The sequence below is a fragment of the Bombina bombina genome, chromosome 1 (assembly GCF_027579735.1).
Source record: "Bombina bombina isolate aBomBom1 chromosome 1, aBomBom1.pri, whole genome shotgun sequence".
Lineage (NCBI taxonomy): Eukaryota > Metazoa > Chordata > Amphibia > Anura > Bombinatoridae > Bombina > Bombina bombina.
In genome coordinates, this window is record NC_069499.1 from 521,336,543 (window position 1) to 521,352,992 (window position 16,450).

Genomic DNA, 16,450 nt, shown 5'->3' on the forward strand with positions numbered 1-16,450 from the left:
ATAATTGCTAACTCGATTCACACTCTCACTCACCGCCAATGTACATAGGATATTATCATTATACGTTATTCATATACATATTTCATAGACTATTTTACGTCTTTATTGTTATGATATCATCTACATATTTGTTATCTTCATTTAGTGCCAATATATATTACTCTCAACATGCTATGTTATATTGCTATATTTTGATGACATTAGTATCTTAGATGAAGCCTATACCCTTAGATATTTAAAACAACATTATTTAAAGGCCTAAGCACTGCACTGTTCATAAATGTTAGCTCTGCCGTTGCTGTTGTACTATGGCTATAATTGGTAGATATTGCTGAGACTAATTGATAGTATGCCATCCAGGGTCTTACAAAGATAGTTTGTATTACCTTTTAATTGTTGTGTTACTCCTATGTATGACCCCCATCTTGTACATACCATAGTTACATATGTAGGAGACATTGCTAGCCTTATCTTAGATTATGGTGTTCCCTATGTTGATTTCATTATTAGAGCAGCTCATCTATTCCTGTTGGGCCCCTCTCCTCCCTTTCCCGCCCGGCACTTGTTGCCTGCGGGTCATACCCCTATTTCCTTTCCCCACATCGCCGATAGCTGGCATTTCCCTGGGAGAGGAGCCCAACCAGAAGCCCCCTATATCTCAGATTGCATACATACTAATACCCCTCCTTGAGTATAATTATACCAGGAGTCAACCTAAATCATTCTATACACGAAAGCCTAGGGACCCTTATCAGGTTGGGTTCTCTACTTAGGGATACTCATCAAATACAGCTATAATAGTAATAGCCTGAGAAGCATGTCAGCCCCAATATATAGCTTATGGCTCCGCCCTCCACCCTTTCCCCCATATTTAGAGCGGTGCTTATCCGCTGAATATCCCCCCCCCCCTCACTGAATACGCATTCCTTCTCTTCTTGAAGCTCCTAAGGAGCTGTTTACCTGACCATCAGTTATTTTATTTTATATTTTTTGCAATTCTGGTCCATTGGGCCTAAAACTGTGTTCCCAGCTGGTCAGTCATGTATGCTACTTTATTAAAAAATCGAGGTTACATTAGCCTACCATTGATGTTATATATAACTGTCGAAATGTATTGCTCAATTTTGTTTGTATCATTTTCTTGTTTCAAAAAAGGCGTATTATGTTTTATGTTTGACATGCAAAACCTCAAAATATTTATATAAAAAAAAATAATAATAATAATAAAAATAATAAAATGTTGTGTCTTTTAGTGTGTTTAACCTTTTTTTTTTTTTTTGTTCAAAAGTTTTTATTTGTTTTAACAAGTATAACACTCTCTGGGGATTCGCAGATCCCCTGCACATCATAGTACAAAGCAAACCATAGAGTATTAGAATGAAATACAAACAAACAAAAAGGAAATAAATCGTTAGAAAGGATACAACTGAGTCATTGAAGTATCCGAGATAGAAGTCAGTACATTACGTGAGAAATTACCAAAGAAGGGGGGGGGAATGAAGGGGTGGGATTCATCCTTATGGGTGGGGTGGGAGAAAGGGGATGGAAAGTACCTATCGGAATTCGTCTAGGGCAGGAGATATGTGCGTTACTATACCCTGACCTGGGGAAGCCATGTGGTGTCGTGTGTTTCCGTCCAGTCGGCCCAAAACATCTCAAACAGGTCACTTTTGTCCAGACTATAGAATATATCCCTTTCCATGGTCTGTAAGTAGGCCATGTTCCTAAGCATATCAGACCATCCAGGGGGGGAAGTTTTCTTCCAGCATCTAGCAATACAGGTTTTGACTGAAGTTAGAAGATAAACACAAAAGATCTGTTGGTGTTTGGGGAGGGCATGTAAGTTTAAATGTAGGAGTGCTGTGGCAGGGCTTTTGGGCAGTTGTATCTTAAGAGCAGATAGAGTGCGGAAACATAGGCTCCACAAGTGAGACAACCTGGGGCAGTCCCACCAGATGTGGATCATGCTCCCCTGGGCCCCACATTCCCTCCAGCATTGTGGGGAGGACGTCGGGAACATCTTGGCTAATCGCACTGGGACCAGGTACCATTGAGAGATAACTTTATAGTGCGTTTCAAACATTGTCACACAATGCAAAGATTTTTTGGTCAGGGTAAGAGATCCTTGCCAGGCACTAGCCGGGATTCTAGTGTGGAGAATAGTGTCCCACTTGTTCAAATGCGGGGCCAGGTCCGGGGGCACCGTGCCCTCTAGCAGACAGTAATGTCTCGACAGAGGTTTGTATAGTCTACGCCCACCCTTCCAAGTAGATTCCCATGGAGTAAGTGGGCGCGTAGCGGAGGGGGAAAAGCCCCAGCTAGATAGGAAACTCTTAATCCTAGTAAGCTCGAAGTGGAGGTGGGGTGGGACGTCTTTACCAAGGCATTCCCTAGACAATCTGATATAACCATCTCCACTGGCCGCAGACCAGAGATCCGAAACTTGTGTAACCCCCATTCTAGCCCATGTGTTGGGGTGTGTATCTGAGAGGCCCGTAAAGAGGCCGGGGATAGAGGTAATTGGGGAGGGATGCGGCGCGATCAGCTTACGATGCCGGATCTTATCCCAAACCGCCAATCACTCTATGATTACTAGGTTATGGATGTTCAAGGTTCTACGGCTGTGGACCGGGGTCCAGATTAAATCTTTCAGATAGATATCAAAGGGCAGTGAAGCTTGTTCGATATCCCTCCACCTGTCTTGAGATTGCAAAACTCCCCACTGGGAGATATGCGTGAGCATGGCTCCCTCGTAATACTTAAGTATGGATGGGGAGGCCAAGCCCCCCAAATGAACCGGGAACTGGAGTGTTTTGTGGGCTATCCTTGGGGTTTTATTCTGCCAAATGAATTTGGTGCATTCACTTTGGAATTGCAACAGTAAGTGGGAGGGTACTCTAATCGGTAGGCACCTAAATAGATAGGTGAGCCGTGGGAGGAATGACATCTTGAGAGAGGCTATGCGGCCCATCCAAGAGATGTTCTTGTGATCCCAGGTATTTTTTAGCGCTCGCAAGTCTGCCAGCAAGGGTGAAAAGTTATCTTTGACCAACTGTTTCAGGTCGTTTGATATTTTAACTCCAAGGTGCGTGATATTTTTACTAGACCATTTAAAGTTGAATTGCCTCTGGAGGGCCGAGATGTATTTTTGGGGGAAACCCCACCAGTAAATTTCTGTTTTAGGGACGTTAAGTTTGTAAAAGGAAAGAGAGCCAAAGGCCTCAAGTATATCCAGAAGTTTAGGGATGGTATGGAGAGGGTCCGCTGAAAACACCGTCACTTCGTCAGCAAATAAGGCGATGTTATGCTTAGAGCCCGAGAGTGTAATACCCATCAGGTCTTTGTTAGTGCGTATAGTTTCTGCAAGTGGCTCTATTGCTAGGGCGAACAGAAGTGGGGAGAGAGGGCATCCCTGCCTCGTGCCGTTTCGGATGGGGAACGGAGTTGAATGGAACCCCATTCCCCTAACTGTAGCTGTAGGGTTGGAATATAGGGCTTGGATAGCTAGGCGTATATCAAAGGGGAATTTGAGGACGTCAAGGGTCTCCCAGAGGTAGCTCCATCTAACCCTATCGAAGGCCTTCTCGGCATCTAAAGAGATAACCGAAAAAGGCTTGTTCATTCTTGTCGATTCACAAACTATATTAATAAGGCGCCTGGTGTTATCTGGGCCCTCCCGGTTGTGTATAAACCCCACTTGGTCTGGGTTGACCAGGGTAGGCAGAAGTTTGCAAATTCGATTCGCAATAAGCTTGGAATAAATTTTTATGTTCACATTTATAAGCAAAATAGGCCTATAGTTGGGGCAGAGAGAGGGGTCTTTATTTGGTTTCGGGATCATAATGATCTCAGCTTCCAAAAATTCTCTTTTAAAGCTTCCTCCTTGCCTGGCACTGTTAAAGAACCTAAGGAGTAGCGGCACTAGTTCTTGGCTGTAGGTTTTGTAGAACTGTGCAGGAAATCCGTCAGGACCAGGGGCCTTAAGAGATTTGAGCTGCTGGATGACCTGTTTGACTTCCAACTGAGTGAACGGATTAGTCAGGGACTCCTGTTGTTCCGTCGATAGGGAGGGTAGGTTTAATGAATCGAGAAAGTCTCTGATCTGTTGAGTGGAGGCGGGGGCATTGATCTCATTACCCTCAAGATCGTAAAGCTTTGAGTAGTAGTCTGAGAAGCAGTCCCCTATCTGTGAGGGGAGCTTGTGAGTCTGGTTATTGTAAAAGATTTGGTGTATGCGGGACGTACTGTTCCGTTGGCGTAGTTTATTTGCCAACAGTGTGTCTGCCCTGTTGCCCTTATAATAAAACATCTGTTTAAGCCTAGTGAGATTCTCTTGGGTACGTCGCAATTCAAGATGGTTAATATGCGAGCGCACCGCTGAGATCTGGGAAGACAATGCTTCCGTGACTTTGGTTCTGTTAGCGGATTCCAATAGTCTTAGTCTACAGTGGGCTTGGGCTAGGGAGAGCCCAGCTAATTTCCTAAGGCGGGCTTGCTTACGGATGATGTAGCCTCTGGTTACCGCCTTAATGGCTCCCCAGAGTGTGTCGTCAGCGGTCTGGCCGTTGTCGTTGAGTTGGATGAGATCTATAAGATCTCTTCGTAGCTCCTCCCTAAAAGGGATGTCCGCTAGAATATTACGTGGGAGAGACCATCTGCTTTTGTGGGGACAAGGGTCACTGAGTTGTAAGTCTACAAGCACCGGGTCATGGTCAGACCATGGGCATAGAGGGATATTGGATTGGAGCACTGAATCCAGAGTCCCGGACGAGCAAAAAATATGGTCCAACCTAGAATAGGTTTTGTGGACCTGGGAGAAGTGAGTGAAGTCTCTGTCTGTGGTGTGTAGAGATCGCCAGATATCATAATATCCAAACTCAGACATGATTGCTTTGAATCTTGTAGAGAGAAGGGTCAGTTGGGGGGAGGGCCTATTTGGGTTTAGCGTCTTACGGTCAAGGTCAGCGTCCCAAATCATGTTGTAGTCCCCTGCAATTATGACTCTGCCTTGTTTATGTTGGTCAATCAACCTCAAAATTTTCCTGAGACAAGCAGGCTGATGGGAATTGGGTAAGTAAATCGAGACAAGGGTGTGCGTGACGTGGTCTAGTTTACATACTACAATTGTGAATCTGGCCTGGGGGTCTCTAAGTACCTGGATTTCCTCATAGGCTATCCTCCTGTGAATCATGACAGCGGTCCCTCTAGCTTTTTTTATAAATGAGGAGCACTCAATGGTCGTGTACGATTGAGAGTGGAATCTAGTGGGGGAGGTTAACAGCCAATGTGTTTCTTGTAGAAACACTACGTCAGGATTGTGGTGACGTAGCATACGGGAAAGTAAACTCCTCTTGTAGGGGGAATTTAAGCCTCTGGAATTATGTGTGCATAGTCGTAAACGGGACATTCTCTACCTCCTGTCTAGGAAAGTAAATGGGCAGGAGAAATATTTAGGAAATCTAGATTCTCTTATCTGTGGGAAGTGTGAAGGGGCAAGGGGTTGTGGTGAGTGGTTAGCACGTGAAAAGGAAATGTACTGACAGCACAGGTGGAAATAGTCCACCAAGTTGGAACCCTGGCGTGGGTTAACCAGTGGGGGGGGGGGAGCTAAGAGCGAATGTGTGACAAGGGGAGCTGGAAAGTCCAGCCCCACTCCAATATCTATATAAGTAAGCTATGAGAAGGTAAACAAAAGTGCAAGTGAGTGAGTATCAACCTATGCGCCCGTTAAGGGCATAACCTAAACAAAAACATCAAGTTGAACATGGAAACCTGACAGGGGACAGTAAATGCAATAAGGTCTAAACACATAAGCATAGTATATAAAATAGAATGGAGACACATATGAATATATAGGTGCATATTTAAGTCAATGTAGGCCCCACTCATTATTACATTGGTGTAACCCCCGAGAGTAGGGGGGGGGGAAAGGGGTAACACGTTCCACCACGTCATGTCCGTGGGACCCCAGGCATAGTAAATACGAGTGCCGGGTAAATTGCGTTGGCTTTAAAGGGGGTAGAAAGTACCTAGGCCTGTCATGAAGTGGTGGAACGCGGACCCATACAATTAGTAGCTACAATTGCCAACACAGTACCCACCACATTCCATGGCCCCAAAGGGTATAGGGCATGAAAGGCAGAGGTAAACGTGTCTAAGGCACATCAGGCCTGTAAAATATGGTGGGCCTGTAGGTCTGTCAAGATAGTACAGTGATCATAATTAAATTACTAAACACCTAACCCTGGCATGCATGAATCCATAGGATATGGCCGGAGGGACCTTAGAAGGGGCATATGTGAGGCCAAACCATCTCAGTTTCTCTGCCCAACAGCAAAACTCGGCTGGTAGGCCAAAGTGGGCATTCCGTAGCCTGTCAGGTTCCTGAGGTGTGGCAAACCACAAGTGCCACTTATCATGAGGGCCTGGACTCCAATTGGATAGGATCTGGAGGCTGCAATGTTTTAAGTCTCTTCGGTCCTTGTTCTTTCACCAACCACTCGGGGGCCGAAGCTCTCAGCTTAGATTGGGTCGCGGGGGGTCCCCTGGGGTCCACTGCCATAAGGCCCCACTGACCCAGGAGGGTCGTACCCTGAGCCAGAGAGGCCACCGTGAATGACTTGTTGTCCTTTGTGATTATTAATTTAGTAGGGTAACCCCATCTGTATTTGATGTTCTCCCTGCGGAGGATCTGTGTGACCGGCTGGAAGTATCTACGATGTTGTAGAGTGTGTGCAGATAGGTCGGGCAGCAGCTGTATGTCTTTAAACTTCTCTGAGATCTGCGGTTTCCTGAAGGCCGCCTGCATGAGCCTGTCTTTGAATGGAAAGCTATGAAAACAGACTATGACGTCTCTCGGTTTCTCCTGTGAGACAGTTCTAGGTCGTAAAGCTCTATGAGCTCTTTCCATGGTATCGTTAAATCCATCTGTTGGGCCCAGCAGGTCCCTAAATAGGTCCTTCAGGAAAGTTTGAAGTTCTGCAGGTTGAATATCTTCCGGAATTCCTCTGAATCTTACATTGTTTCTGCGAGACCTATCCTCCACAGCAGCTAGTTTAAATTCTAGTTGACTGATCTGGTCTGCCAAAGATTTGGAGTATGCCAACAGGTTGGTATGATCGGTAGCAAGATCGTCCTGTTTTCTTTCCAGGGAGTCCACTCTGTCCCCAATCTCAGAGATGTCCTTGCGGAGTTCAGCATGATTGCGCTGAATTTCCTTAGTTATGGAAATAGTTTGGTTTGCTAACATTCTTTTGAGGGTGTCCTCAGTTATCAGGTGTTGTGATCTGACCTGAGGTGTAAGGTCGGGTTGAGATCCATCCCCAAGAGATTCAGAGTCACTCTGATCCTCAAGAGGATCCTCATTCCGGTGTTTATTTGGTTGTGTGAAGTGGTCTCGGACCGTTTTCTGCCCCTGGCCTGGTGTTTTTGAGTGTCTCTTGGTGTTGTTAGGCATTTTCAAATCAGGAAAAAGTATCCTATTCTGAACAGGCAAGACTGGTATTTAGAAATTGCTAAGGAGATATGTAGGCCCTATAGGTTGACAACTTGAGAAAAGGAAAATACACTTGCAGATTAGTATTACATGACTGAGTGGGGCCGTCCGTCCACTTATGACCTCTATCTCCACATGGCGGCGCCTAGGTGCAGAACACTGCTTCGCTACTCTGAGCAATTAGCTCAAGACACCGACCCACATAGGGACAGGGGCCCAGTGGAGCCTACTGTTATTTACCTTTGATTTATAATGAAAAACCTTAGTTATGGCTAGACGGGGTATTCCCCCTCGGACCCAGGGAAGAAGGGGTACGACCTATTGGAAGGGAAAAAGGAAAGTGGAGGTGACCAGCCTACGTGAGCAGGCCGGAAAGGGGGGGTCCGAAAGGGAAGGTTTAGCAAGAGCAAAAATGGCAAACATTAAATGGGTTAGCAAGCGTACACTACTAGAGTCTGTGTCTCCTGTCTGTCCACTCACTGGGCAAGAGGCTGGGTTTGATCCCTCCCTCACCCCGCAAACAACCTATGTGCAGTCGACAGACAGGAGAAGCTAGGGTCTGAGCAGTGTGGGTCCCCTTGTTCTGGGAAAGAAGACGTACAGGTTATATTATGACAAAACACTTAAGAAAAATAAAACACTCCACTCTGTGCTAGGGCCACAGAGATTCATAAGCTGACGCAGCAGCACAAACAATCACAGTTCCAGATCAGTACCCTTTATATATATAGTCGGCTGGTACCAGTAGCCTGGGCTGCCGTGTGGTAGGTAAGCCTCATGAGAAGCTTAAGAATGTCCTGGAAGAAGGTGGCAGGAGAGTGGTAATTCAGGTGTCTGCAACATGTAGGTGTAAATATATCAGAGCTCTTAAACTGTTATTTTCTGAAATGGCAGGTTTATGCAGTCCAATGAGAGGTAGTAAGCGTGGACGTTTTCTTGTGTTTGCCAAGGAAACAAATGCTTAGACTGTCCCCTGAACAGGGATACAAGGTGTCAGTGACAGCTGCTTACAGGCAGAGGGTCTAGAGGTCTAGTTCAGTTGTGGCTACCCTCCTAAGTAAGGGACTCTCTCAGAACTTGTGTCGTTTGAATGCTAATACTACTGTGACTTAGCCTTTCTGTTTACTGAAATGGCCGATTGGTGCAGACCAATAAAAGTATGCAGGTGTGGATGTCTGCTTGTGCTTAGCGAGGGCGGCAGTCTTGCAATAATGTAGATGGCAAATTTTCTTGTTACAGGGCCTGCTGCTATCACCTAAGTTGAATGTTGCTGCACCTCGCCGTTTATCAAATTGGTAGGCTTAACACAGTCTGTGTGAGAGGAGAAGCCCCTTTTCTTAACTGTAGATGGCCAGGAGTGGGACTTTGACTAGAACTATGTTTATTGTGTCAGGTAGCCCTTGATCCTTATTTTATAGACTGTCAGGTAGTGAGGATAGTTGTTAAGAGAGCCGTTCAGCTGGATTCTGGGGTGATTAGTGGCCCTGAGGTGCAATCCTGTGCCCAAGCTTACTATGGTGTAAGGCGTAGCTTAGGGGCCAGAGCTTTATCTCCAATATATAAGGTACGTGCTGTGTGTGGGTGACAGTGGTCTGGTAACCCCACGTGGCTGTGGGCAAAACTGTAAGCGACTCACCCGGTCCTAGTGTGGAAGTCTCGGCTCTCCTCTCCGCTTACTGTCCTGTAGCTGCTCGGTGTACTAAGCTATGGCAACTCTGGAGACTTCAAGGCCCGCCGGGCGCCCCCACACTGCAAAGTCAAAATGGCCGCGATTCGCGCCAGAAGGCCCCGACAGGTCCAGTGCCCAAGAGTCTCACCCTGGCGCTGCAAAACAGGGGCAGATGGTTGTCCCCGGCAATCCTCTCACTCCCTCCGCTTCTTCTGAACAGACTGCGCAGGAGGCGTGAGACGTCCGTGTGTTCCGGGAGGGGCTTGGCTGGTACGAGAGACCCGAGGCCGGTGCAGCAGGGCCTCCGCTTCACCAAGTCTGCTTGTGCTGTTTAGCTCTTCAGCTCCGGAGCGGCCCGATGTCACAGGTACACGGCAGGAGCTTCAAACCTCTTCCGGCTAAAATGAACTCAGAGTTCCTCTGACAACTGAGGAGAGAGGTTTCTTGTGGTGTGCGTTGTCCTCGGCCTACTAAGGGGCGCCAGGCCGGATGGCAGCGTGTCGGCTCTGCAGGCGTATGGTTGGTAAGGACTCCGGAGCGGATCCCCGACCCTCCCGAGTAAAGTGATGTACAGGGACTGACTTCAGTACAGGCTGTTAGGTATGGCAATTAGGCCTCCGGAGCGGAGCCCCGACCCTCCGGAGGAATTAGTCCCACTCAGTCCTTTGCTAGCTAGAGCATTAAAAAGGCACAAAATAGGAGTTCAGGATCACCAGAAAAAGTCCCTGTTCTTTTGCACTCTCGGTGGCAGAGGAAATAAACTCCAAAAATTTCACTTTTAAGCAGAAAAACGATTAAAACTTTTATTGCCAAGAGAGGAGCTCCTAAAAGCACGTCTGCTCTCTCCTGCGGTTAGCTCCGCCCCCTTGTGTTTAACCTTTTAACATTGTTTTGACATTCTATTCCATCCTAACCATGCTGGACTTTGGTGCCATTAAGACGGAATAGAACGTCATAGCCGTTTGGCTGTCCTGAAGCCAACAGTGCTTCCAGGATGCGATCACAGTCTGGAGGGTTTGCTTAGTACATAGGGACGCCCCCCTGATTTGATCCTATCATTGAAATCTTGTTTGGATGTAGACAAATTAACCCAGCCATCAAAGGGTTAATATGTAGTATGTGGTAGTTTTTGTATGTGCACATGTGTAATGTCTGTAAAACAAATGTGCACTGAAAAAATAAAATAACATGGAAAATGCTTTTTTTCTGATCTAGTACCAGTACCCGTCTAGTCCCTCATTCTCCAGAAATACAACTACTTACCTAGAATTTCAGCATTGTGCAAGGTCTTAAAAATGTTTAATATATATATATATATATATATATATATATATATATATATATATAAATGTTGGCCAATTGAAATATGAATTGGAAATTTAGTTAGTCAGGATTTGGAGGATACAGAAGTTCTGAACTTCATTTTTCTTCAATATATTGCAAGGAAGAACTAATGGCTGTAGATTTGCAGATCAATGCTACAAACAAAAAAGTGCTTACCAAAAGATTGACATAAAGCATATGTGGTGCCCATATTTAAAAGGGACCCAAATATCAGCTGGGAAATTACAAACATATAAGCTAAACATCTGTGGTGTGGAAATTATTTGAAAGATTATTAAAAGATAATATTCAGGAATATGATTTGTACAACAATATCATTAGTAGGAGTCAAAATTGTTTTATAAAGACAAAATAAGTAATATAGTCTAAACAGGATATTACTTCTCTATAATGAAACTTGGATAAATTGGGAAACCGGGCAGGCAATTAGCATACGAGATACAATGTAATGCGTTTTGGCAGCAAAAGAGTCTGGAAAGGTTGCAATTATTTACACTGTAAAAGAGGAGTCTCTGAGAGGATACAATTACATTTTACAAATGTATACAGGGCCCAGATAAGCAATTATCAGCTGACCTGTTTATCAGCAACACTGTAAAAAGGACACAAGGTAATCCGTTAAAATTTGAGAAACAAAGATTTCACCTACAGCAGCATAACCGTTTCTTTACAGTAAGAGTAATAAGAATATGGCATTTTCTGCCTATGGAGGTTTTTTTAGCAAATTCAGTAAATGCTTTTTATAAAATGTAATATTTACACTATAGTTTCTTTTTAATACAAGGACAAATCTGATTGCAAATTTGATATCAAGAAACAATTTAGAAATAATTCAAAATGACTTTGTTTGTTTTGCCTTCTATTCATCTACTTGAGTCTTTTGTTCAACTTGTATTACTATGTAACTATAAGAAATGTTTCACCATAGATTGGTTGCTGCTTCCTTTCATGAAGGTCTTTCAAACCCACACTAAATGCCATTAAAGTATAAAGTATGAAAATGTTGTTTCATAGATGCAAAAAATAAATAGAACTTGGGCATCTTTTTCTGATTGATTTGATGGCTTTCTCTTATTAATGGAATTGATGGTGATTGAAAGAATAGTTTGACATTTATCAAAGGAAAATGTCTGTACCCCTTTTCAATATTTATCACTATGTTTATTAACAGATTGGAATAAGGGTTACTGACCTAAGACCATAGATTGATCATCCCTAACATATGAAGTTTGAAGATGAAAAGACTTTGTCCATCCTTAGGTTATGATTTAATAATTTTAATGAAAATATGAAAAGAATACTCAGGAAAGTCAATATATATAAGAGAAAATAACATTGGGGAACTAAAAAGTTCATAGAGCTTTTTGTATATGTGGGTTCACTAAAAGATCAAGTAGAAGTATCTATGGTAATATTTTGGTAGAAGTCTCTACAGCAATTATGCCATTGTTCATGCAGAAGATCAGCAATTCTTGGAAACTAATGTTTTTGTATCCCACTCTTTTGTTGTGATGCAGTATACTAAATAACCTCATACTAAAGGAAGTTAGCATATATAAACCTTATTTAACAGAAACAATGTGTTCAACAAATACATATACTGTACATTAACCAGAGATAGAAGCAATATTATTTTATCAAAGACAGTAAATGTAACAATGCACTGATAATTAATCTACATAGACGGAGGCCTGTGCATGGCTAATTGTCCACAAAGGTGTTTCCTTTACAGAATGGCCTGATCTAATGGGTTAATTCCTTGTGTTTTATATATAGTTAAGCTCAGACAAGTATACATTACCTTCCTTAGGATATTTCTGCAATTTTGATCAGTTGTTAACCAGATGCGGATTATAAATGTTATTCTTATTCCATTACCACTTACTAAAAACAAAAGGTAATGTCTTCATTTTACACTGCCGTGTTGACATCATCAGCATCCCCGGATTTCCCAGGTGATGTCTGTCCACTTGACCACCAGAGATTTGAGGGTAAGGGCATGTGGAGGCTCCACCCCCCCCCCCCCACGAATGACAATACATGGTTGTCATCTGCACTTAAGACTTTGGGGTAGATTTATCAAATGTCAGGCGGACATGATCCATTGTAGCATACACTGTCGTCATTTATAATTGCACAAACATTTCTGGTGAAATGCTCGTGCAATGCCGCCCCCTGCACATTCACTACCAATTGGCCGCTAACAGGGGGTGTCAATCACCCCGATCGTATTCGATCGGGATGATTGCTGTCCGCCACCTGAGCAGTGGCGGATGAGTTAAGGAGCAGCGGTTTTACGACCGGTGCTTCTTAACTTAAGTTTCAGGCGGACCTGAAACTTTGGGGGTAGATTGCAGCATCCACTGCTTGATAAATCTACCCCATTGTATGTATTACAACCATGTGTTGTCAATGCATTTAATGGGGTAAACAGGATTTCTGCTGCAATGTTATCTTTGTGATCGAGATATAACTGTTTGCCTTTATGTTTTGTGCAATGAAAACCAATATGGTTTACATAGGTTTATACAGTTAGCAAATGTCCAAAAATATCTAGAAAATTGTGTCTCAATACTCTTACAGTAAGAGATATTCAGCAAAGACAAACCTTGTTCTGTACAGTGAGGTTTTAGGATATGTTTTGCCAATATAACTGTTTTATATGTAGTGAATGTAGTCCAGCACTAGATTAGCACGGGTAGAGTATTTAGTTAAATTCTATAATTTGAATATATTGTATTTTGTGATTGGATAAATGTTTAATGTATGTACTGCAATGTTGTTATTAAATATTTATTGTAGGTAATCCTAAGTATTTATCAACATTCAGTTAATAAAAAGATATAAACAGGTATATACAACTGATATATATAAACTTGTTGTCTAATGTGAGTTTCTTATCTATATATAAAAACTAATAAAACATTTGTATAATTAAACAGAAATTTAATAACTTGTTAAAAGCATACATAAAATAAAAAGGGACGTCTCCCTTATAACATCGATTGCATCAGAGAAAACAATTGAATAACTGTAGTATATATTTCCGCTATTTGATAATCAGGTACCTGTTATATAGTGTAACAAATGATAATGTCCAGAAATTGGATTAAAAAAACTTAAAGATCCAAATGAGATGACCTCCCCGCTATTATGGCGGGTGTGTGTTACCGGTCCGTTAGTGAGAGACTGGTATTTAAAAATATGTCATGTGACTTTTCCTACGTCACACTTGTGATCGTAGCTGTTTCCAGTGATCCTTGATATTCTGTCAAGCGCTTATTATGTTGCAATTTTTTTAACTTTAATCTGTATGTGTATCAGAAGGTGTATTCCCCTATTCCGTGTGTAATTAGGGAGTCTTGGGGGAGATTGCAACCTACGCTGGTCTCTTGGCACACCTGATTTCTCTTTTAGTGTGGTCTTTGCGGTCACATTCAGTGACTTGGATGCTAAACTTTGCGGTCACGTGCAGTGACTATAATGCAATCCTCGCAGTGTGGACTTGGCGGTCACTTGTAGTGACTGTGATGAGGTCTTTGCGGTCACGGAGGGGACTAGTGGTGGGGTCTTTGCGGTCACAAGTGGTGACTAGGAGTAGAATCTTTACCGGACATCAGTGATGTTATACAGCATGTATTAACTTGCGGTTATATCTTTGCGGTCACAGATTGTGACTTAAAAGTGGTCTTTGCGGTCACTAACAGTGGTGACTTAGAGGAAATCTTTGCGGTCACTAGTAGTGACTAACAGGATGATCTGTATCGTTGGAGATCAAAGTAAAACTTGGCAATCTCTCTGTGCAACTTAGTAGAGCTGATTAGAAACAAATGCAGGTTGTAGCAACGTCCAGCTGCAATGTTGCAGAAGGTAATCAGCAAAGGAAGTCTTGTAGTAGTTGTCTTTCCTTTCTTGGCAATTATAATAGCAATCAAAATAAAAACATAAAGTGCAGAGTGGGGAGGTCATCTCATTTGGATCTTTAAGTTTTTTTAATCCAATTTCTGGACATTATCATTTGTTACACTATATAACAGGTACCTGATTATCAAATAGCGAAAATATATACTACAGTTATTCAATTGTTTTCTCTGATGCAATCGATGTTATAAGGGAGACGTCCCTTTTTATTTTATGTATGCTTTTAACAAGTTATTAAATTTCTGTTTAATTATACAAATGTTTTATTAGTTTTTATATATAGATAAGCTCACATTAGACAACAAGTTTATATATATCAGTTGTATATACCTGTTTATATCTTTTTATTAACTGAATGTTGATAAATACTTAGGATTACCTACAATAAATATATAATAACAACAATGCAGTACATACATTAAACATTTATCCAATCACAAAATACAATATATTTAAATTATAGAATTTAACTAAATACTCTACCCGTGCTAATCTAGCGCTGGACTACATTCACTACATATCAACCACTGTTTTCTTAGAGGGGAATACATTAGTCTAGCAGGGTCAATTCTCCAGCGCCTCATCTTTCTCACTGCCAATATAACTGTTAACATCCCTTTTTATAGAAGATGAGAAGTAGTGGTAATTTTTTTCTTATGACAGATGCTTATCATTTTACAGAAATGTTCTTTAAAGGGACAGTCAAGTCCAAAAAAACTCTCATTAATTAAATAGCGAATGTAATGTTAAACAACTGTCCAATTTACTTTTATCACCAATGTTGCTTTGTTCTCTTGGTATTCCTAGTTGAAAGCAGATTCTAGGAGGTTCATATGCTAATTTCTTAGACCTTGAAGACTGCCTCTAATCTGAATGCATTTTGACCACTAGAGGGCATTAGTTCACGTGTTTTATATAGATAACATTGAGCTCATGATCAGTGAGCACTGATTGGCTAAAATGCAAGTCTGTCAAAAGAACTGAAATAAGGGGCAGTTTGCAGAGGCTTAGATACAAGATAATCACAGAGGTAAAAGGTGTATTTATATGTGTGTTGGTTATGCAAAACTGGGAAAGGGGTATTAAAAGGATTATCTTTCTTTTTAAACAACAAAAATTCTGGTATTGACTGTCCCTTTAATTTTGTCTTCAGCATATTTAAGTCCTTCACTAGTCTATAAATATTTATTTTGCAGGTTGGATGTAAAATTGCTGTTGTAATGTTCATTTACTTCTTGGCAACAAACTACTATTGGATTCTTGTAGAAGGACTTTACCTGCACAGCTTGATATTTGTGGCCTTCTTTTCAGACACCAAATACTTGTGGGGCTTCACACTCATAGGATGGGGTAAGTTGTCCTTTATTTTATTATTATTTTTTTAAATACAGAGATATATACAGTATATATATATATATATATATATATATATATATATATATATACTGTAAATATTTTAGAATAAGCTGTTATTACCGAAAATCAATTAATACAGTGTTCAATTTTATTTTTTATTTTAAATACATTAAATGTGCTTTGACATGTTTGTACAATGTAAAAATAATCTCTGATCAATAACACATAATAGCTTAATTTAAAAATGTATTTACATGCTTTTGTATGTGACAAATTACATTTACTGTTGTCCTCCAGCTAACATGTTTAAAAGTGAAAGTAATATTGAAAGCCATTGACTTTAAAATCAGAGATAAAGAATGAATATTTTAATTATTTATTTATTGTTATTTAAAGGTATTATTTCAATTTGGAAAATATATAGTATAAGCTAAAGTACAGCATAAACAGTTCTAAATAAATACATGAATGTTTTTCATGAATAAGTTATATTTTTATCAAGTAAATACATTTTGAGGTAAAACATTAAACATATACACAGAGAAGAGAAGATGGCAGCACACAGCACTCAGATAAAACACTGCAGTAATATGGCTTTACAACTACTGATTGAGCTTTATTGAATATATGTGAAATTGTGTATAAGCTGAAATCTTTGTTAAAAG

General features: G+C 41.5%; 1 protein-coding gene across 1 annotated transcript in view; it reads left to right on the plus strand.

Moving 5' to 3' along the window:
* PTH2R (parathyroid hormone 2 receptor) overlaps nucleotides 1-16,450 on the plus strand; it is a 500,002-nt gene that overhangs the window by 152,280 nt on the left and 331,272 nt on the right. The window contains exon 7 of the mRNA XM_053690413.1: nucleotides 15,626-15,779. Coding sequence (XP_053546388.1) covers nucleotides 15,626-15,779 — 154 coding nt within the window. The remainder of the gene's footprint in view (nucleotides 1-15,625; nucleotides 15,780-16,450) is intronic.